Source organism: Contarinia nasturtii, unplaced genomic scaffold (assembly GCF_009176525.2).
Source record: "Contarinia nasturtii isolate CC-2019 unplaced genomic scaffold, AAFC_CNas_1.1 Cnas_scaffold_1240, whole genome shotgun sequence".
In the NCBI taxonomy this organism is placed as follows: domain Eukaryota; kingdom Metazoa; phylum Arthropoda; class Insecta; order Diptera; family Cecidomyiidae; genus Contarinia; species Contarinia nasturtii.
In genome coordinates this window covers 1148174-1173724 of record NW_022198581.1, presented here as the reverse complement: position 1 = coordinate 1173724, position 25551 = coordinate 1148174, and the positions used below count along the sequence as shown (strand labels likewise).

The 25551-nt window shown below is 34.2% G+C and overlaps 1 protein-coding gene across 3 annotated transcripts in view; it reads left to right on the top strand.

Annotated features, from left to right (window-relative positions):
- The first annotated feature begins 14358 nt into the window (after positions 1-14358).
- The window catches only part of LOC116345237 (protein bric-a-brac 1-like), a 50710-nt gene continuing 39517 nt past the window's right edge, over positions 14359-25551 (top strand). Inside the window, exons 1-3 of one of the 3 annotated variants that reach the window (XM_031774445.1) lie at positions 14359-16056; positions 16229-16517; positions 16664-16805. In XM_031774445.1, the coding sequence (XP_031630305.1) occupies positions 15369-16056; positions 16229-16517; positions 16664-16805 (1119 nt within the window). In that variant the 5' untranslated portion in view covers positions 14359-15368. The remainder of the gene's footprint in view (positions 16057-16228; positions 16518-16663; positions 16806-25551) is intronic. The other 2 variants (XM_031774446.1, XM_031774447.1) reach the window with 2 other exon arrangements.

Below are 25551 nucleotides of genomic sequence, written 5' to 3'. Positions count from 1 at the left end.
AACAATGATTTCTAGTCTTAACACGCAAATTTGCAGAATATAAAGGAATGTGCAAATATTTCTGAATAAATAACGACCGGATGTTTGATTATTTGAATGCATTAATACCAAAAATTTCTTGCAAAACTCATCGTTTTTAATTCAGTTATCGACAGAGTTCATGAAATTGCATTATCGACGTCGTCAATGTTGACATTATTATCATTGCAATCAATATAGTCTTGTTTTTTTTTTTATTTCTCCTTACTGTCTCATTGCCAGCCAAACTGTATTTTATTGTATATGAATGCAAGCGTGTTTGTGTGGAGATTTTATTCAGAGTTTTGATGATCCAGTATAATGAGATATGTGCAGAGATATTTTCATGGTATTCAACGAATTCAAAACGAAAAGTTTTCTCGCCCCGAAAATGAATACAATAATACGCATATAATCATCGGAAATTTTCGTTTTCAACGGCAACGCCAAACAAATAACGGTGTTGTATCGTTACCAGTGGCAAAAAGGTAAAGAATGGATGCGTTGCATGAATTTTGATCCATTCTTTTCGCATTGTATGTATCACGTTGATTGTGCTCATTTGTTTCTGAATGCCATCATATCCATTTCATCTCGAAGCGAATGCATTCGCGCGACACAAACGAGAACAAATGTACGCGCGTACCAATAACCGTCAGCCAAGCATCCCAATATTTAATATCTCTACACTGATAATTTATAATATTTATAAATTACGGTTTTGGATTTAACTCCTGTAACATTAAATGGGTAACGGATCGAAGAAGCAAATTATTCGATTTGTGCCTCGTGGGTCGTCATCGTCGGATTTTTGAATCCAAAAACAACTTGAATTGTATGTGTGTCGACCGTGTGTGTATGTATTTATGTGAATATGGATGTACGTGCATTGGATTTCACTGTACAAATTCGTATAATAAAATTTATATATGTACGTATTTGTTTGAGAGATTGCACCATGGCAATGCAATGGAGATAAAATAAAACATAGAGTGAGTGAGTGAGCCGTACGATTGAAATATGTATGTTTTGTATGCAACCGTTGCCGAATTAAACAATTCACTTTACATCGTTGCCAATCCAAAATGTTAACCAAAAAGTGCTCAGTTCTCAGGGAGTTTTTCTCTCTTTCTCTTTTCCTCTGAAAATCCCTATTATTAAATCGGTAACACGGTATAAATGTGAAAATACATGCAACTTATAATTGTCGAAGACTGTGCACGACGGCTACCTCTTTTCTGGGATTCTATTGCTATTGATGTTGCTGTTGTTGTTGTGCAAATGTCTATGTGTGTGTGTGTGTGTTTCGCATATCGAAAATCATCGAATCACGGAATACCAATTGCCAACGTGCAACGCAACTAGAGACAAAACCTGCATTTGAAGATAAATAAATTGTGGTTTTGCTATATACATTATTGTGGTGTTTGCTTGGGATGTATACGCCGATGGTGTATGCAATGCACAGTAACCTACGTTCGCCTATATGGTTTTACGAATAACCAAAATCGAAAAATTCACAACAGAGAATATGGAATACACGGAGCACCATTACTTTTCGTTTCATCGAACTATGTTTCACATCGTATAAATATCGAAGAGCGTAGAAAACTGACCAAAAGAGCTCGACTCCAACAATCGCAACACCACCACCACCCCCTTTCCCTCAATGCTTACACAAAAATAACAACATTATTTGAAAATATATTACTAAATGTGAAGGAAATGGAGAAAAGAGAGCCAAAATACCAAAACTACACTGTTTACTCAATCACCATATTTGATTTTCGATTTTTGCACATTCTTTGCTGTCGCCGTCGCCGTCACTGCCGCCTTTCCTCATTCGATACAATGTATATATTTATGATCTTCTGCATGTGTTTGAGTGCGTTTGTGTTTGTGTGTGTGTATGCAAAAGAGAGAAAGAGAAGGTGCTTTGAACATTTGAAACAGCTCCATTTGCATATATATTTTATAATTCAATCATCGAAGTTTTCTAATACATATTTTATTCACTCACAAACGTAACGGGTTGATTTTTAAGTAAGATTGCACAATTTCCGTCAATACATGTACACATAGTTCAAAACCGAAAATTGTTCAGTTTATGCTTTCATATTCTCGTTTGCCATTGGGAGCATTGTCATTGTAATTCTATGTATACCAATGTCTGTGTGTATGTGTGCGCTTGCATACACAATAGGGCTTTTCCGAAAATGTTGGTGACTTCAGAATAAATACGCAGCAAAACACACGTAATATTGAAAACTTTTGTGAAATGTGCATGCAAACCGTAAAATGTAAACCGAAACATTAAATTCAGCATCATTAGTAAATACCCGATCTATCTGTCACTGAGACCGTTCACCATTCTAATCTACTCGCTTTGGTTCGTTCGATTTCTGTTCTATTTCCAACCGATTCAGGTGTACGATGATGATGGTTTTTTTCGCATATATTTACAGGTGTACACGTATGTATCGCATATGCTAATACATATATAAATTACGAAGCTACAAAATTATGTATGAATTGTCTGAATGAACACATGCATTAGAATGTATTTGATGCACGGGTCTACGATACACGAACTGTCCCACTCTCTACACGCCGCTCTACAAAATATATTTTTAACCAATGTCAATTGACAATTCCATAATAATATCAAGAAATTCGCAATCTATTCGTAATTACCTAGAAATGTTTAATTTAATTCATGTAATTCATGCATGAAAAACTAATAAAGCAACTTGTTAATATTTCGATACGGCAAAAAAATATTTTATGTGGAATTGGCTCGTTTCCATTACAGCTTATATTGAATCGCATCAAAAAATGGCATCGCATTGAATAATTTGACTGCCTTATGTCGGTTTGGCTTGCATAACGGTGCAATACACAAAGGAAAAAGAGCAAAGACGACATTTTTGAAGCGGGAAAAAGCATCCAAAAGTCGACGCTGCACAGATGAGGATCATATTTGTGCATTCGAATGCATTTCCGTTGTTTTCCAAATATTGCTTGTTTTCCTCTTATCGATCTATCTGCATACATATCTGCCTACCTATTTATCTATCCATCAATTTAACCATGTATCCAATGGGAAAGTGTAAAAACCATTGTGCATTTGTCGATAAAAGAACCAGAACCATAGAAAATTGTTTGCTGTTTACATGAGTTTCAATATAGTTGCACACACTCATTCAGCCAAGCAGCCACATAGATCGAATTGTACAAGCAGAAGGGATGAGTTGCACTAATGAAATTGCATAACTAAGAAGGAGAAATAAATTGTGTTTGTTAGCTTGTTTGTCTGTAAGATTAATTCATTTGTTGTTATGTCCAATGGTGTCCATCGTGCATTTTAATTTGCATTGTGAAGCATTATTTTTGGTTCATCCTTCCGGCCTGTGATGAATCTATCAGAAATGTTTTGTATGTACATTTGTCTGCGCTCGTTGCTCCCATTTTTCCAATGAATAGATTAAATTGATTTTGTCGAGAAGAAGAAGAAATCTATTAAATAACAATATACACAGCAGGGAAATGAAAAATAATTTTACAAACATTTTATGGCCAAAAAAAGTAAGATCTCAATCAAATCATCGTGATTCATGAGAATCCATTTAAAAAAACATATATTTTGATAAAATCCATACATTTAATGCAAGATTCGTAAGATAAGCAATAAAGAAATGAAATCTATGCGCTGTCATATTCATAAGTGTTGACTCAGCTTCCAAGAGTGAACCTCCTCAAAAAAATGAGAACGAGACCCCTAAAATGTTTCAAGAGTTCGAGTTTTTTTGATCGATATTCTCCAATCCGATTGCACTAGATGAAATTGACTTTTGCCGACACTTTCTCTGGATTTTTTCTGAAATTTTGAGAATAATTATGCATTTACTAGTATTCTGAGAATATTTTCCTGAACATGTCGAATAATAATGTCTCCAAAAATGTCGAATAATATCTTTTACCGATTCATTTTCCTCTGTGTACCAAATGAATTACTTACATAGACATTTTTGTGCTTCTCATCTCGATTATTCTCTGTGCTCAACTATAGTCTCTCAATTTGATCGAATTTATGATAAATTAACACATGTTTGGATATTGTCATTTTTGAAATGTGGTTCATTTCACCAATACGATCAATATGATACCAAATTTTTCATTATTCACTGTCATCGAAGAATTTATTGCCAAAATTCTTGAAATTTTTCGCTTAACAATTCGGTTTTTTTTTCTTCAAATATTCGTTCATTTTCGATATAGTTCAATTTGACTCAAACCAAACTTTAAGCACAAAAAATGAGGTCATATAATGGTCTCATATTGTCCAAAGCATTGTAGCCCTTGACAATAAGTATGAATTTGGAAAATTAAACGTTTAATAATATTCATCGAGTTTCTATCTTGTTGTATTATTTGATTGAAATTGAGATTCTTTGGTGCTTGAATTTTACACGATGACGCTGTTGTACATCAATCATTGTACTTTGTGAGACATTCTAATCGTTAGCTGTAAATAATAAGATTTTAAGTGCACTCAACATATTATATAAACATAGAAACAACGCGACGGTCAGTAAAATCATTTAACATTGATGAATACGTATTGATTTTACTTATAATTCGATCCAAACTATGTTTAAAGAGCATAAGAATGAGAGCAGGCCAATACATTGAGTGTATACTCATTTTCAACGTTCAATTCGCCAGTTTGGTAGCCAAGGTTTGTCCACACTTGATGGTATTGCATTTCATTTAAAATGCATTTGCGAATAAACTACATCTTATTGAAAATGTGTATACATCTGATGCGTTATTGTTATTTACAAGCGATATAGACTTATATTTTATAAACTCAATCGAAATTCTATTTAAATTAAGTGAGCTTTTAATCTATGGGATGATAAAACAATTAGACTTGATATCACTCTATACTGTCATGATGTAAAGGAATATCTCGTACGTAATGTGCTTGCCATTCGATTCGATTCATCATCCATCTTGCATGGAATCGTCGTCGTTGTCGTCATTTATGTTCGATTTGTGCAATGGCATGACAATTTTTATGGTGCTACTTGAGAGTGGCATCGTTTCTGTTGATCTATTTGAATGGTTCTAATGGAACTTTACTGCAGAATTTTCGTTTGGAAACACGATGCCATTGGATATTTAATCAATCAATGATATGTTGTAGGTGCTTGTACTTTGGAACTTGTGTGGCTTTCTCTCTGTCTGTCTCTAATATCTCTCTATCTTTCTCTCTTTCTCTCTTCTTTTTAAAATGAACTCAATTTTACCTTGATGTCTTCATTCATTTTTCAACTCTAGACACATGAACCGACCAAACCCCAAATGTCGTCGCAGAAACACGTGGGCGCTTGCACAAAACCAATTCAATGCATTGAATGGCATGTCCATACGGACACATAATAAAATCCACTTTGACGAATAATTAAATATCATTAATTATATGTATAATTTAAAATGAAACATGCATTTACGTATAGAGGCATTCATATAAAGTGCAACACAACGCAAAATTGGTAACGAATCCAACGACTTGAGTATTCAATAACGAACAATGCTGAATTTTTAAACAGTCAGTCACCAATGAAAACTTTATTAAGAAAACTACAACTGATCACCAATTTCGAGCATCGATGCCATACACGATGCCATTGTATATGGTTGAAATGATGAAGACTGAAAAATGTTGGCCAATCAGTTTGTTTGGGTGGCTCGGGCGCTTGTTTTTGGAAATGAGTTGGACATTTCTATTTCTATATGGTAAATGGATCGTTTGATAAATTTCCATTTATCATTGGATAGTCTCGATGCTTTTGTATTTTCGGTTACAACATATTTATGTCAGCATAAACCTCGTTAAACGCCTATATTTTCAGTCGGATGACAGTAAAGAAAATGCCGAACATTCGAGCACATTTATTATGGTTTATTCGGAGCGCTATAGAATGAGGAATAGTTTTGAACTTCAACATATCATGTGGATGCAGATATATTCGATGCACTTGGGTATGCGTACATTTCAAACGCAGCACAATTTTCAGTATTCGTCCAAACGTCTAATACAATATTAACTAACAATTTTTCTCTGATGCACATTGTTTAATTTACATATAACATTGATATATTCCACTTGGATGCGTCTATATGGTTTTTGTTTTGAATGTTCGTCATCGATGCGATATTGTCAATGTTATTTCCCATTTTTCTCTTTCTTTTATTGCATTTTTGGTTACTTTTTCGGAAATTTGTAGCCAAATGCATTCTGGTTCGATTTCACTCTTTCTATTTTGAAAACTTGCATAACCTTTTTCTCCTCCTCTAATCTCTCTTCAAAGAGTGCAAAGAGTTGCATTATTTCTGCTGGGTGAATTTATGAAATGTTGATGCATTTTTCGATATGTATATGTACATGGTGCATGTGTGTTTGCTTCAGAAAAACAACCAACTATACCAAAATTGAAGCCATCCACCTGAAAATTAGTTAAAATTCCCGAAAAATGGATTTTGATATGGTAATAGTGTGGATATATGTGTTGAATGTATGGTTAAAGACTTGGGAGTGTACACCTTTTCGTCCAAAACTTTGCATTTGACGATTGAGATTTAATTGATTTTCGGCTCCTTAATTTTATTCGTTCGGCCCGCGTGCGGCAACAAAAATGCATTCAACTGCCCATTGGACGTGCAATATGCACAGAACCATATCAGAGAAAAGAAGGAACACCGACAACAACAACAACAACAAAAAATGAGACCTGATTTTATGTACGATAAACAATTCATCATTCTTATGCGATGCATCGTCGCCATGCCATGCACATCAGTTGCCCGCCAGCGTGCCTCAATATATAACAAGTTTTCATTGACGAAACCATATTCATCTCCGAAATGTTCTCTCGTTTTCGTGTTGTCGATGAGATGCACAAATAAAATGCAAAATGCATATCACATTTCGTTTGTATGTATATATTCGACATAATGGTTTCTTTCTCATTCTCTCACATTCGATTGATGGAAATGGTGTATGTGAGCATTGAATGATACGTGTCTCGTTCATTCTCGCGCTCTCAATTGCATATACTTTTTAGGGCTCGGTCCGTTTTATGTATTTAGCAGTCCGTTAAGTTTGCGTGATGCGTATGCAACAGAAGCATCATTGTGTGTATGAAGACATCTCTCCTCGATCCTCACCCTTTGACGAACAAAAAAAAAAACATTTTCGCACATACAAATAACGTGGCATTTTTAATTCGCCAAATTTAGTGCTGTTGTTGGGCATCTGTGTGTCGTTCTTGTTCTCATTCTCATTTCTCATGTCGTCTCCTTTTCTCCATTCGCCCATCGACTTTTGTGTGTGCACTCAAATATAAAAGCATGAACTTCAAATAAGCGGACAAGCGCTCATATTAGCCGCGCACATTTCTCATCCATGCACACATATAGATTCACTCTGACAGGCATTTGTTTGTGATGTGATGTGTTGTGTTGGTTTGATGGGGATCGCATGCTCGTTTCTCGAAAACGAGACGAAATGAAAACCGAATAATGTGATGATTGAACATTATTTAGGTTTTTTGCGCCGTTGCTACTGTTTTACGTTGCCAAGTTGAATATATATAGGCTTCAACTCTAAATACCTCGACCGGTTGGACCGATGATGTCTAATATTTCTCTTTGCGTTCGGCTACTTCAGTTGCACCTGCATGCAACATTTAAGCGGCCCAACGACAGAGAGAATAGTAATGTGCACTGAAAGTAGAGCGAACAAATCATATCAGCCTTCTTACTCCCTCTGAACACTGTATGTGATTTCTTTTTTCATCTTCCATGTCATTGTTTTATTTACAGCTAAAAGACAACGTAACCGAGTGAGACAACAAATGATGCAAAAACCATCGCCCAAAAATCGTTTCCTCGATATTATAAATTACACAAATGTGCATATATGCTGTTTTACTGTTAGCCGACTTGATTCTTCTTCTTCTTCTTCTTTTTCTCGCTCTATCTTTTCTTTGGTGATTATTTATAACTTCACGATTCGTCCATTTATAATTGCATGTGTAGTCTCGATCGTTGGCCACGAATTTGTTTTTGATTTGGTTGGATGTTGTTATTTTCTGTGTTCAATTCTTTGGTTTTAAGTGTTCTGCTTCGATTCGCATTTGTTGCATCCACCACCGTCGATTGCTTGACGAATTGATGTGAGCCCATCAAAAATTTGATTTTAAACCATCACCGCCGTTGCTTATCTTCGCAAGCACTTTTTTCCCACATTAATTCATTCATTCACTCACTCACTTCGGTATGTATTGTGTGCCATGGGTGTCGTTAAATCCTTTTTTATCCTCTATGTATTTTTGGATTGGTTTTTTATTTGCACACAATTTTTGACAAAAGCGCCCATTTTTCTCTCTTTACATGCATCTTTCTGTTTTCTCTATTTGAAAGCGAAATGTTTCGCATGTGTGCGAATGCACACACGCATTATCAAACCAAAGCTCGCACACACAAGTATATTGTGGCCGATGTAAAGAATTCCGATAGTGCAATAATCGACGAACCGCTCCGAGAGATCGAAAGCAGTGTGTGGTTTCTATTTTTTTGTTGTTGTTCCATCCATTCCTCTTTTTGTCACAATGAGATTCGTTGATTCTCTCGCGTTCGCATTTATTTTTTTTCTTCTTCCGTTCATTGTGTCTCATGTGTGAGAAACATTCATTTCGCGCCCGCACATATATTACATTGAAAACCAAAGTCTATCAACGAAACAAACCGTTTATGCATTTTACAGAAAGCGCGTATATACAATGCATGTGCGACAAGAGCAATTGCATGGAGGAGGGAGAGAGAGAGAGAGCAGAATAGAGCGGGGAGAAAGAAAGAGAGACAAATCGAGAATGATAGACGTTGTGGTTGGCATTCTTTTTGTCGAAACCATGTCGAAACGAACCAATGCTGCCGGTATGGTTGGCAAGCGCTTTTGATGCTTGCCAATACCATTACAATATATTTACATAGCCTCCCCAAAAATGCAATGGACATTTGTGTAGCACATTTCATCTGATCTCAGCTTTTCTATGATTGATTTTGCTCAGTTGGTGCATAATGAACGATTGAAGAAGAGATGGATCGAGACGGTATTCCGCGTTCGATTTGTTGCGCCGAATGACCGATGGCTTGTTGGATGGATGCGAAAACGATGGATACGTGTATAATAAATGGATTGAAATTGTTGCGTTCGAACGCGCACATTGTACAGAACAACAATTAAAATGCCAAAAATGGAAATAGAAAAAGGAGAATAAAAACGAATGCAAACGGAGAGAAAGGAACAAAAACAACAACGTTCACAACATCAAAAAAGGAACACCAACAAACTATGGAACACATAAAAGGAAAAACTTACGAAACGGGCAAGGACGAAAGCGGCTTCGAGTGAAAAATAACGCAACCGAATAGATTTCAATCATGGATGACGAGGAAAAAAAAATTTATTCAGAGAAAACTCAAATTGCATACTGCACACGTACCGCATTGGTATTGGCATCTGAGCATGTGGTTATACATGATTCGTGTAGTGGGCTCCATTCATCCCCAATGTGTATCGCGAGAAACGAAAATGCAAAACAACATTTATGTCGTTTGCAAATAAAAAAAGAAGAAGAAGAAGAAGAATAAATACAGAAGCAAGAGCCGAATGAAGTGCATATATGTACATATATATGGTGTAGAAAAACAACGTTCATCGATGGTAGAGAAAATGCGCTGGCCAGCGAAAAGAAAGTTTTTTTTCTGAAAAAAGAGTGCAGCATGCATATAGGGAGTTCGTATTGAACGTTGGTGTCCATTTTGCATAGAAATCCTCCAATAGGTCGTTTGGTATTTTCTTTTTTCCAGAGGATTTTTTCGGGCATTTCTTCCTGTTCAATTAGATTCGAAATATTTTTTGTTTGTTCGCTTTGGAGGCATTGAAAACAGCATACCGAAATCGAAGTAAAAATTTGCGTAAGTGGATCGTTGGATCAAACGACGACGTTGGCAGCGACGGTGACGGTGGTGGCGACGACAGCGGCAACGGTCTTTCAGAGTAGTGCACATATCACATATGACTCATGTATGTACCCAAATAAATAAATAGAGAATGGTCGAGAGATTTCTCGTGTTACTTTACTCTCGGACATGATGACGGCGACGACGACTACACGGAGGCGGAGTTTCCATAAATATATTATATCGATGTGTTGTATACCGCATATTCCGTTCTGTTATTCATTCACGCAAATTCACTAATAACTTATCGTGTGCATGGTTTTAACGTTTATTTTTATTCGATTGCTGATTTTGCCTCACATTTTCTAGCTCGTTTCTTCTCATGCTCGTTTCGGTTCAGCCTTTTCTACATAATTTGCTGTGTGTATTATTTTTTTCTACTCAATCTCTCTCTCCCTCTCTCTCACTCTCTCGCTTTTTTCTTTTGCCTTTTCTTTTTCAAGTTCTCTTTTTTTTGCACTCTCTCTCTCATCCGTTATGAACTGAAGCGTATACCATTCAAAAGTTACGTAAATGATTTGTTGCAAAAAGAAAATGAAATAAAAGCATTTATAAACAGAATGATGAGAAATTGATCAGCGCCATCATGTTATAAAAATTGCATCCAATTTTCTTCCATCTTAATAATTCAAAAGATACCATTTCATTGCATTAATTGATCCTTGACTTTATCCTATGGATGCATGTTATGCAATAAAAACGATCAACAACGCAAAATATGCAATAAATTTGGACACAATTCACTTTAACTTGAGACATACACAAATATCAAAAGCGAGAGCAAAAATTTTGTCGAAAATTGAATTGTTGCACATTATAAAATACTTGAAAATCGTTTAATCTCTAGCTTTAAGAGGAAACGTAAAAGACGAAGAAAAAATCGGGACACCAACCATAAAATAAATACACTTTCGGTAATTTTGGGCATGTGCGACACGTGTTGTTTATTATTTTGCACATGTATACTTGAAAATATACTCTTGTTTAATTTCTATAGCATTTACATTTTGCCTCTTATCATTTGATTGTTGAAGAGAGAAAAAAAAAGTTCATCAACAATTATTATTTGTTCAGTTTATTTTATGGCCAACATTAAACAAAATTACGAACGCACCTCTTTTGAAATACATATGAATGTAATGCATATACTGCTTGTGTAATGGCTTTTATCAAGATGCGCAATGGAATTCATGGCAAATATAGGCGCCAAAAACTCGTTCATATCTATCTGTAGAATTTTTCACGCGATATCAATGACTAATCCATTATAATATTCGGTACATTTGATTAACATCAGTTGAATTCAGATATTCACAAAAAACCAGCATTGTTGTCGATTAAATTTAAATTTACCCACCAATTCTCATATGTCGATCTCATCTCGATTCAGCTAGGCAAAAAAAAAATTCTTATTTTTTTCTCAAAAATTCTTTTAATGTACACACATTTTTGTTTATTGTCTGCCTCTTTTCTCATTAATTGTTATTTTATCATTGGAAAAAGAATATGGCACATGTAAGTAAATTATTAATGACACAAAAATGTGACATGAAAACAGTGTGTACCTGTAACGTGAGATATAACGTTTTATCTGCATAGCAACAGTTGCGACTATATATATTTCTAACAATTTAGTGGCAATATTTCCGGAATATATGCTATTTGAAGTTGTTGGTGACAACTTTTTTTGACTTTCTTCAATTCGAGAGAATAAAGCGTTTCATCTATTTCAATGCATCGACAATTAATTTTTATTTACGTATGAAATAAATTTCTTTAAATTGATTGATACGGTGAAATAAAAAAAAAATTGTTGAAAAATTGAGCAATATACCGAATGTAAATATTCAAAAGAACCGCCTCCTCCATTGTTACAATTTAGGGAAAAAAAGAATAACACAGTTTCTTCCAGTCTTTTGCTACTTCAGTCAGTTCATTTTTCTCACGATAAACGAACAAATAACAAATTCGGAGACTTTTTTCAATCGCATAATATTTGATAGGAAATTGTTGCACAACTCAAATAGGTTGATTTGAAAATTAACAAAGACATTTATTCCATATTTTTTTCTAGTCTGGTTCCTAGATAATAATTTCTTAATCGGACACACATTTTATTCCTACGGATTTGCATCGAAAAATGCATTATAGATTTGGTCAAATTGCGAGTTCATTTTTCTTAAAATTTTACATCATCTAGTATAAAGTAACATGCATTTACATCGTCAAAAATCGACCGAAAAAAAAGAAGAGCCAGAACGGGAGCAGCAGCAACAGTAACAACAAATACAACACATGAAAAAAAAAGCAACGTACACGAGAATCGCTTGCCCCTACCAGAGGTTGGGCCATTTCGATGTAAACTTAATCGCCACAGATACAGATACGTGTACATATGCATATATTGATATATTTTGTAGGAAGAAGAAATAACATTTCGCGCTTCATCGTAACAAGCGACAAAATATGCTGAGTATGTGATGATCTTTTCAATAAAAACGAAACACTCAATTCGATTCTGTTCGCCAACTAAAACAATGCATACACTGTTATGCTTTCTCGCTCTTTAAATGTTTCTCTCTCTCTGTTTTTCGTTTGATTTTTGCAACAATCGTACATGAGATAGCCAACAACCGAGAACGGCCGACTCCTCAAAAATGTGCATCTCGAATTTTAACGAACGCCAGAGAGGAATATACATCCACCTCGATACTCTTTCAGGCTGCTGTTGCTGCTGTTGCTGATGTTGTTGCTGCTAATACGGTAATCTCATTCACACGACGGCGGCTTTTCGACGGTGAATGAGCGTACGCGAACAAGCAACGAGTTAAGCGGCCAAGTAATCAATACGAGACGAATAATTGTTTTTTTTTTCTTTCTCTCCCTCGGAAAGTTGATCATGCCAAAAATACAGCGATAGAGTTTTTCGAAGGCAACCAGCGCCAACAGCTCAGTATGACATGAAAACATTACCTTACGGTGTAAGCGCTTCGATTGAGAAGAGAAATGAACAAAAAAAAAGCACACATCAACAACACTACCATAACAACACATTTATATTCAAACGAAAGAAATTGGAAAAAAAGTGGGGAAAACTTATACTTATGCCACATGTATGCATTGTGATACTTGCTTATCATATCAGAAATAGCCTATACTATCGGATCGTTTTGCCCTCCCAATTCAATACATGCACATCCAATGCGAAACGTGTGATATAACACACAAAACTTACAAGAGAATGGGATAGAAAGAGCACGAGAAACAGAGTCGAGGCAATGGATTTTGTCGATGTTTTTATACGTCCCGCTAGTACATCGCAGCCTTTTCACGCGACAAAGACAATTCTAATTACTTAGCCATACAAATTGCATTTTCGTTGATCAACACTGATTGTTTTTTTTTCTTTGGTTTTTTCTTTTCAAAAATGCAAAAGATATTGTTTTTTTTTTTTGTCAAAATGTAATATGTAGGTGACCTTTGTTCGACGATGATTAATAAATTTCACTTCCGAAATAAATGCACATCCGTGTTTCAGATGCATCTTCTTCGAGTGCATCGTTATTCTGCCGATCAAATGCAACATCAAACGACGTTTGATGCTCCGGAACCATTCCCCTATGATAAAATCTATGTTTATTTCCTTCTGTGTGTCGCTTCTTTTTTTTACTTTTTATAGTAAAACATATTCGGATACATAATCAAAAACATAGCAATGCAATTGCACCGTACACCGTGCTATAGACTTTGTACTCTCGTGTACACAACACGGTGTACATGAGTAAAACCGAGTAAAACTCTCAGTCAGTTTTAATCGACCGGCTCTTTGCATTTTTGTTTTGTATACAACATCTATATTTACATGCGGAGCGGTGTTGATGTATGTAATGTCAGTTGCACGTTGGATATACATTTATTCTCTCTCTTGTTCGTGAGAATCGCGTGCGGTTCGGTTTTATTCGCCTCTTCGATCGCTCGTTTCTCCGTTTACACATTCGGTTTCTATACATTGAATGAACGCAACGTACGTTCGTTCACTCTCCTCGATTTGCTCTCTGTCTTTCTTTATTTCGCTGCCGCAGCTGATATATTCAAACATGCTGAACGGCAGCACACTTGAATCGGTGCATGTGGATGTGAAACAGTGTGTGCTATTCATGCGGCGCTACTATATTACTACCACCAATACCATTGTGTTTTGCTTTATTTGGAGTTTGTGGAAAAAATAAAAAGAACCGAGTGTTCAGTGTGCATCTGAACGTCGTGTTGTTTTAGTGTGAATTTACAAATAATTGAAAACACGCTACAATATTATATGCTTTGAGTTTCAGACGAATCGTTATCGATATTTTGAGTAACACATTTTCATTGAAACGAAAACGATTTTTCTGTTTTAAATAAATTGAATTCAATTAGTGTGCATTTGCAGATTGTGTGTATTCATTTTTTATTTTGTGCGGGAACTTCAGTTTTAATTTCAGACCATTTGTTCATTTGCAAATAATGTCATTTGAACTATAAACAAATCGAAGATTCGTGCTATTGTGAACATTTGAACTTGAAATTAATGAATAAAAAGTGACGATTTTTGATAAATCAAAACCGACAAATGACATAATATTCTTTGAAGCTGTAAAAAAAAGTGAATTGATTCAAGGAAAAAAAGAGAGTATAAATTGAGACATAAACAAGAATAAACTTGATATATTATAACGTGTGAACTGTGTCAAAATTGGCAAACATTTACTGTCGTTTGATGTTATTTTAATCTAAAAAAAGGCCACTGTATAAAATAGTGTTCAATGAACGGGTTGGCATATCTATACTTGTGCATACATAATAGTCTCCTTTGATTGCCGATCTTGAAGTACACTGAATATATTCAACGCTGTATATTCAAATAACGTGAAAAACTTTTTACGAGTTCAAAGAACAAGAAAATGGAAAAGTTGCGTCGTAAAAGTGTGTAGTAACAAAATTCAAGAGGCATAATTCAACGTATGAAACTCATGTGCATATCAATATCTAAAGAAAATTAAAAGATCCAAATACACGATTACGACATACAACATACAACAACAACAGTGCACTAACGTAAATTGTGTGTTTTTAGTTGTTTGGTTATTGTTTCAAATAGCATTTGAAGTGTATTCCGAAAATTTCGATTGCAAGAAAAACGGTAACGGCTTTGTGTTTGCAACGACGACAGAGAAAAGCAATTGAAATAACAAAATAAAAGAGGGGGATTTGACGAGAAAATGTCGAAAACGCCAACCTCGCCCGACTTGTCACCACGTGCTTCGTTGACACCACCGGCACCGTCAGCAATGGCTCAAATACCAGCAAATCTATCATCGATTGACGGTGAACGAGACGAAGTGGCACCATCGCCATCGCCGATCAAAGACGAACATTTGCAAAATCGTTCACCTTCACCGCATACACCGCCACTAACAAAGGCACCCATTAAACCAATCATTGATAACAACAAGAATCCGCAACAGTTTTGCTTACGTTGGAACAATTATCAATCGAATTTAACAAATGTATTCGATCAATTGCTACAAAATGAATCATTTGTTGATGTCACATTGGCCTGTGATGGCAATTCAATAAAAGCCCATAAAATGGTATTATCCGCATGTTCGCCATACTTTCAAAGTTTATTCTTTGATAATCCGTGTCAACATCCGATCGTTATAATGCGTGATGTTAAATGGCCCGAATTGACGGCGGTCGTTGAATTCATGTACAAAGGCGAGATCAATGTGCGTCAAGAGCAAATTGCACCATTGCTTCGTGTCGCTGAAATGCTGAAAATTCGCGGTTTGGCCGATGTTAAAAGTGATCTTGATTTGAATTCGGAATCGGAAAAATCGACCACCAATGACGATGCAACCGATGTTACACCATCAACCGTTACAACTAAAAACAATACCAACATTGGTAAGTTTCTTTCTTTTTTCTCTCTCTCGCAAAATCAATAATAAATATTTGATGATAAATCTTTTCATGTGAAAACATTTCAATCACATTTTCCTTTTGGTCACAATTTGAAAAGTTTAAATGGTTGAATATAAATTTGAAATGGCATTAATTGCAAATGAATTTTAAACAGATTCGATTCCAGCTACAAAAAAACGAATAACGGCACGAACTGAATGGCAAATCAATAATATGGATTTATCAGAGCATCTTTCAATGCAACAGCATAAGCAACGTGAACAATCCACACCATCATCATCGTCATCATCACAACAAGCATCGCTTGCATCATCATCACGTCATTTCACAAATCGTAAAAGACGATGTCCATCGGCTGAAATAAAACGAACCACATCGAGCCCATTGTCCTTGGATCAGCGCAGCGATGTAAGCGCATCACCAGCACCACAATCCGAATCTGCGTAAGTAGTCAATTATTTTTTTAGCCAAAATTGACCACATTTTATTTTCATTTTATGCACTTTTCATCAAAACCAAAAATGTATGTATTTGTATTGTCAATTTTCTTAAAACAAATATTCTTCGTCTATTTTCAAACTCGATAAAGTAGCTCGAAATGTATGCCGCCATTCCTTTCAGCGGCCGGTTCGATTGATCCATTGACCATGGCCTCTCTTTTACCAAATACCAATTCGGATGACTGTGAGATTAAACCAGGCATAGCCGAAATGATACGTGAAGAAGAACGAGTAAGTAGAGACAAAAAAAACCTCATTTGACTATAATTTAAAAGAAGAAGAAATAAATGTATAATTTTAAGTTTGATTTGAATTGGTTTGAGGAGGTCATATACTTAATTTCTTAATTTATTTCATGAAAGAGGAATAAAAATGTTGCTCCTCATACAAAACATATATCAAATCATTCACTACAGCATTGAACGAAGAGAAAAATAAACTTAATTCAAATGAAACTGATGAAATGAATATATCGTTGATTCGAGTTAGTTTGATGAATATCTATATATATATATATATACCGTCAAGTACGATTTCAATGCATTGTAATACAAGTAAACCGAATCGAAAAATATAAAAGATAGAACGAAGGGAACTAACGTTAAGTATTAAATTTATTGTAAATAAGTCTATCGAAATTATTAACAACAAGAATTCGTTTTATGTTTTATTTCTTCAATGTGCTTTCATTGAATTGCTCGTTTCGTATAAGTTAGTTGCTTTTCAGCATTTCAAATGCTCAGCGTTCTGCTTTTTTTTTTTGATCGTTTTAGTTTTCTCCTTGGCGTTGTTAGTTTTTCATCTGAGTTTTGAATGTTATGAATGAAGAATGATGCATATCTATGTAATAATAATAATTGATCTATTCACATACGATGTACTATATAACTGTGTATGTTTATGTTTATGTATACATATAAATACATGCTCAAAGACAATTTCAACTGATTCGTGTTCATTGTGTTCAGTATCTTTTTTAAAGATTGTTTTTTTTCTCTCTCTCCCTTTTTTACAATTCTCAACAACATTCAATACATCAGTAATGATCTGAAAAAAAAAAACAACGAAAGAATTATTATCAATATTTGATTCATTGTATGGGCCAAATGATGGTCGCACTTGATTGCTATTAGTATCGAATTGGCGATTAGTTACTTTTTATATTCTCCAGCTCGATATTTCGTATATTGGTTGATTTGTGCGACTGTTAATGGGCACGTTTCTTCATACGAATAGAATATTTCGCTTAATTTCATACGGAGTTATGTGTGGCTATAATAAGAAAGATGAAGATGAAAAAACATCCGATTTTTTTTCGCGCTTATACACTATTTTTTTTTTCTTCAATAAAGTAACAAATTTAATGCGCAAGTATCATCAAAACAACACGTATTTCGAAAAGCTTAACGTTTAAAATGACTTAATTGAAAGAAGAGACACATATGTGCACTCTTTGTATGAAGAATTTTATATTAAAACCAAATCATACATTGAGAAACAGTGATCGCAATAAACTACGCGTTAATATGAACCATATGACGATTGATTGAAAAAATAATAAACTAAAATCAAAAATAAAATAACAAATAACAAAAAAATTAAATTAAATGAAATATTTACATATATGAGGAAATCGATGTTAGAAATTTTTATCTGACCCTGAAACATTCGGATTGAGAATGGAGTCAGCGAAAGAGAAGGAAATAAGCAAGTGAGTGAGCAACAGAGAGACAGACAGACAGACATAAAGATAGACAGACAGAGAGAAAAACTAGAAATAAAAAGTAAAGAATAAAGTTTACAATTGGATCGGATTGCGGACTGAAGCAAACAACGAATGAGAAAACGGAAAATCATAAATATGTATATGCTTTATAACTATATGCTTAATAAATTTTGATGTATACGATCGGACTGATGATCGGTCTCGAGACTTAAATTGCACAGATGAATAAAACGAGATGAAAAAAAAAGAGAATGAATCAAATTCAGGGCACATTTGTGTCCGGCAATCGTGTCTGTGTACGATATTGAACCAGACACACACATATATTTTATTTTAACACGATCAAATGAGCTCAGAATGATCACGCACATTCTCACAATTCAGACTCGCTCAATTTTTAATACAATCAATTCCAGTTTATTTTAAATTATATTGAGATTTATAGAATTTCGTCTGTGTACCGTATGCAAATGGTGCTCTTTCCGTGTAGTAAACATTTAGTATTCTTACACATATTATACATTTACTTATGCGCTTAAATGTTATACTATCACCATCAATAGTTGAGAACAATAGTCGAATTTCACATATTCAACAGCACACAATGAAAGGCAATTCAATCAGCACCGAAAACGTTAAGAAATCTTCTGTCAAATAAATGCAGAAGTTACAACCAAAGAAATGGCTTAACGAAGAACCTGAATATTATGAAAAAGAGAAAATATATATATATAATTCATTCAAACCCAAAGTCAAATTGCTCATTGTTCAAGAGTGTACGGCGGCTTTGGTCTTTTTTTCGCATTTCATTTCGAATAAACGTGCCATACAGTCATCCAAAAAATGAATTAACTTCAGGTTGTTCCTTAACTTATAGTTTGACATTGAAAGGGGGAGAGAAAGGGAGAAGGAACGAAAGAAAAGAGAGAAGATTTGCCTCTTTTTTTTCATTTGATTCTTTATTACGGATATACGCATCTGTTTTTTGAATTTTGTCGAGGGAATGAAAACACATTGCACTCCACAAAAGCCAATGTGTCTCAAACATGTTCCATAGCATTGAATACAAACTATTTTACGTCACAAATACATTTTCTCTGTCTCACTCACTAATGCCGGCGAATAAATTTCGAGAAAATGTGATTTTAATTAAAATTCAATTCATAAAGTCGATTCCGGCGAATGAAAGGATGAGCCAAATACAATTAAATATTGAAATATGCAAACGGAAATGATCTGGTAATGTGCAAAAGCATGTTTTTCATTTATTCATTCATTTTATTCTCTCTATCAGTGTATATGCCTATATTCCCTCTACTTTTTTTTACGGTCTCTCGTTAACTTACCCCAGCAAATACATTTCGGAAATGCTTCTCATTGCTCATGATGCACGATTGACTTTTCGTTATGAAATAACACGAAAACTGTTCGAAGCTCTTAAAGCTAGTCATTTTCATATAAAATAAAGCCTTCGTTTTCTGAAACACACACAAAAAAGCGAACGGAAAACACAAACCAAGACCTGTGCTCCTCTGAGTGGAATCGAAAATGTGCACATTTTTCCCGTTTTTTTTACACATTCATCCACACAGCGAGCGAGTTGTTTGTCCATTCATACCGGTTGCCTTTAAAATATAGTATATTTCTATGAATTTATTTTGGTCGAATTGAAATATATGTGCAAAATTCCAGTGTATGTGATAAAAGGCAGGCAAGTGAACATGATGCGCACTTCACTCTCGATTATGTGTAAAGTTCAACAGTTGTCTGAATTGTGCCGGTGGTGAATTTTTATTGTTATTGTTTTCGTGTTTGTCGTCCACATTGTCACTTTCACTGTTCTTTGTTTTGTTTGTGTTTTTCCCTCCTTTATCGAAACATCAAAACATTCAGCATGAGTTTTTCGTAAATAGTTTTGTTTTGAAATTAAATTTTCGGCTTATTCACTACAAGATGATTTCCTCATACAATTCTCCTCTGAAACTTTCTCTCTTTAGCGCTTTATGTTTCACAGGTCGAAACAATTCTATAGCCGATACATTGCATGCCACATTAAGCAAACATCATTGTCTTAAATTATTATGTGCCGGTTGATTGTGCAAAAGGGAACAAGATTCTTTTTTTATGACATTCTTATTTGACATAAATGGAAATTTCCACAAAATGTAAGCGGAAAAGACTGAGAGAGAAGGAGAGAAACAAAATACACAATATAATACACAAGACACATCATTTAACAATACTACGTAATGTACTAGCAATGCAATATGCAAAAGGATGTGCGTTTTTGTGCGCTCGAAAAATGTGTAATACTCCACTGAATTCACAAGCTAAGGCAAACAAGCATTTCACTCTTCACAGTCCTTTTACTTTTGGTGTATGTATCGCATTACAATGGGCATGAAAGAAGAGAACGTTTTCAATGATGCAGAGATATATAATATGAGTATATTGTTTATGTTGAGTTTTTGTAGATTGACTGAAAGCTGTTTCGGTCCATACCGTTTCCGAATGACGATTGAATGTATGCGTATGTTTCTTATAGCAAATTCTTAGTTTTGACAACAAAAATTAACACATCATGAACAATATACTTTACCAATGTATTCAAATTGAGTGAAAAATGAGCACCACATTGTCGAATTGTTACATCTGTGTATCGAACACCTAGCATTTTTTATGACCTTTGATCGTGAATTACATGCGCCCTTTTTCTCTCCTCTCTCTCTCTCTCTCACTCTATCTCTCTCCCCCACTCACTTGCGCTCGCTCAATGCCAAATGACATGTTGTGCCCCGTGTTTCAGATATATTCAATACAATGTTCCCACCCAAAAAAGCCACAATAAAATTAAATGACAATGTTACAAATGAATTTCGAACGAATAATTTTGGCATGGCACGGCACACGATCCGAGTTATCAATGTTTATCTTAAATGAAAAACAAAAAAAGTAAATGATTGAAATATTCGGTTTGCTTTTTTTTCTTTTCTGCGATCGATATGGCGATACATTATGACGATACACGAGTGGAATTTGTATAAAAACTTAATGAAAATGTAATGCCATTTTTCCTTTTTTTTTAAATTGAGCTGCTATTTCAATGAAATTTTGATTAATTCTGAGACAAAAGTTAGAAACAACGACAATGTTGATCTCGAATACGATCAGGAAACTGCAAAGAAAAAAAAAATACTAACAACCACGAACACTTTTCTATATCATATAGAATCTACACATCGGTTTTCCATTGAATTTTTCGTTTTCTCACCTCGCCTGATTGCGGTTCGAATATTCCAGCGATGATTTAATACAATATAAATTATAATTTTGCATTCATCTTGTATATTGCGGCATAGCCTTCACAAAATGATCTATGAGACGTTGTTGTTGGTTTTTTTTCTCTCTAAAATCATATAAATGCTATTATTTATTTGTTATGTTTATTTTTTTTTTGTTCGTTCGTTTGTCTTTCTTTTTCTCTCTCACGGAGCTCTTCACCAACCAGCGAATATGTGTTTAATTCTTTGCTATCTTCAATTATAAATTATTATCTAAAAACTTTGTTAGGTTCAATTTTAGTGCGGTTAGTCTTGGGTGTATATTTCTTCCATCGCAATTGCTTAAATGATTTTTTTTCTATCTCACCGTTTCTATTTTATTCGTATGGAACTGTGAAGTGTTTGTATTTGCACTTAGCTCCTGTCTGTATGTCTCAACTTCGACTTTTCATTCTTCGTTTTATACTTCATCTAATTGCTTTTGGATTTCGTCTCTGGGTAATATTTTATTTCGATTTTTTTTTAAATATATATATAAGTGAAGTGAGAAACAAAAGAAAACGAAAGAGATGAACGAACAATAACAATAATAACAAATACATAAAATTGTTATTGTGTAAATATGAATATATGAATTGTAAAAGCAACAGCGGCAAAAAGATAATAATAATAAGAACAAAATACAAAATTTCAAATGAAATATTAAAATATGAATGCGCACAACGAGCAAACGCTTATGCCCGGCAGTGAGAGAGACAGATCGAAAAAAAAGCAAAAGATGATTACGTCATACTCCTTTGTGTATTGCACACACACACATACACACTCATACACTTTTGGAAACGCGGCAAAAACCATTCGCCTTATATTTCTAAATTTAATATTATATTCTGATGATAGATATATAATATATATATAATTTTTTATTCTTTTCCATTATTCATTGCTGTTTCTGGATGGTTCTTTTTAAATGGGCTTCCTATTATAAATGTGCACTGCGAGATCAATTCAACTCTGCTATGCTCTGCCGTATTTCGAGTGTGTTGCGATTTGTTTTAATGTGAATATATTTATGAGATGTTTTGTGTGTTTTTTTTTCGCATTTCCTTTGTTACTCTTTAATAATAATAATTTTGGATGGTGATGGTGGTGCTGGTATAAGGGTGACTTGAATTTTCTTCAAGTATATACTCAACGATGACGATTTGACATTGACCAGGAGAATGAAACACATTTTTTTTCTTCGTCTTCTTCTTCTCATATTTTCGATGAATGATTGTCGGAGGCGAAAGAGGATTTCATTATCCTTGTTTTAAAATTTATCCACTCTGTGCATCGGGTACGTGATATTTAAAGTGAATTCAAGTCGCGCATCAAATCAGATGAATTAAAGATATAACGGGGTAGAATAAAAAAAAAACAAACATTAATTTCAATCCGATGGAAACTTTTATATTTTTCTAAATGAAATTTATCACAACCTTTTGAAAAACGTCGCAATGTTTGCATCTCACACTGTCCCATCTGACTTTCTCTTTTGCTCCGGCTTTCGGAATCAGTCGTTGTCATATATCTTCTTAGAAACCAAATCTCTCACACCCCCAAAGAGAATAACCGAACTCAAAATATAGCACACTTTGCGCTCGAATTCAGAACTTACATAAATAACCTTCATCGGAAAATTCGGCAACCGAAGACAAAAAAAACACACCAAATAAATTATTATTGTTATATTTTATATATACAACACACCAAAAATACAAAGTGTATTTCTCATTCGTTATCTAAAAATATAATTAATTTTATTCCCCTACATTCATAATTACATTTTTGATGTAACAGCAGCGGCGGTGGCGGCAACAGCAGAACCAAATTTTTTTTTTCGTTGATGAGAAAAAAAATACACATAGAAATCGTACGCATTTATTTACACAAATCGAGAGCCCAAAAATAATATGCTAAATGTGTTCCAAATGCAAAATGAAGAGAGAGAGAGAAAAAATACGGAATCGAGAGGTACGCAAAAGACACACACACACTCTTGACGCGCCGAAACAAAACAGAAACAGCAACAATGAACAAAAAAACTGTATCCTAATGTTTCAATATTTCTCTCTCTTCGTTTCGCTCGCATTTTTCATCGGCTATGTATGTGTCTCTGTCTTTTTTCCACCATACGCATGTTATAATATATTCTAAAAATGATTTTTTAATTTGTTCCATCGCATTCTTTGTAATATTAAAAAAAAAAACACCAAAAATATTTAATACAAGATTGCCGATTGAATATGAATCGCTGTGATGTTTTTATGTGTTTGTGTGTTTATTAATGTAATACATTGTATAAATACGCACATTTTTCTTTATTTATTTAATGATCGTCAAGAGTAAAGAAACAGTCAGAACATATACCAGTCGAAATTAGAGATACAGAGCTCGTAAGCGCGAGACGAAAAAGGAAGATAAAATGAGGCTCCGTTGCCTCTGTGAACGGGAGTGTGAACGAGATGGTGGCTTTACCAAAGCCAAATGAACACAATCAAGAAATGAAGGCAGCCGAAAAAAAAATTAAATAAAATAATATACAAATATATAGCCGAAAAAAGAACATCGAAAATCATGAATCATGTTGGTTGGCATTGATTCTCTAAAAGCTAGCATACAATTGAGGCGTGTGTGAGCGCATTCGCGCGCGCTCTCTCTCTTTATATTCCTCATTCTTTTCAGTCTTGTTTTCTAATTATTATTATTTTTTTTTTCAACATTTATTTCGTTATACATTTATATTGGGTTTTGTTGTTGATGGTTTTGTTTTTTGCCCTGTATTTGCTCTGGCCATTCGTTTAATTTTCGTTTCTTTGTTTGAAAGGGGCGAATACTTGCGTATCTATCGAAGAATTAAAGAAACAAGCAAATCGAGTGAACTAAATAAGATAGAGAGAGGATAAACAGAGAAAAACCACTCTTACATTTTCGAATATTAATAACAACATTTTATCCGAAAATAACAACAACAACATCAATATTTTTAACTGCTAGCAAATATAGACGAACTAACGAAAAATGACGAAGACGTTAACGACCGATTCCAACCCAAATACACGTGTAATACACGACGAAGCCAACAATCCAAAATAATTTTTATAATACAATTATATAATTTATGGCTGCATATAATAAACTTCATAAGGAATAAAGAAGTTTTTCTTGTATATATAAAAAATATAATACATAGGTTTAGAGTGTGCGCTAGAGAGAGAGAGAGCGAGAGAGAGAGAGAAGTGTCTAAATTCGGCCATCGAAATTTTGCGTATTCAGTTGTTCAGTGTGTGTGTGTTTTTTTAATGTTGTTTTATAATGCCCTTTTCCTGTTTTCAACCAAAAAGCAAAATGAATGGAAACTTCATATCGACAAAAATAAAACAAATCATCACACAGACAGATTCTCGTTAGTTTCATGTACTATATATATACAGTGTTTTTTTTTTCCTCCTTGTTGTTCTGGAACACATTTCCAATAAGAGAGCTGATTTTGTAAATTGATATTGATTTAATTGCTTTGTGGAAACCAAGCTCTGAATTGCCATAATGTATATTTATTTAATGTATTGAAAAGTTGCTTCAATACAACCAAAAACAAAATAAAAAATGTTCAAAAATCATTTTATTGAATTGAATGAAAAATTCAACATTAAGTTGAAAATGCGGCCTGACTAATTTCGTTTATGGTTTTCATGTTTGTATTGAGTAAAATTGGTAATTTATCATAAAATGTAGCAACTAGTCCATTAGTCATCAACCGGATTGTATAAATGCATACATGTATTTTATTTCCCTCGAGAGGCACACACTGAGAAACCAGGCATTAATAACAGAAAACACTTAAATTCCAACCAACTACGCATATATTTTTAGAAATAATTTCCTTAAACAGTATTTTTTTTTTCGTTGGTGCTGCTGGTGTCTTCGT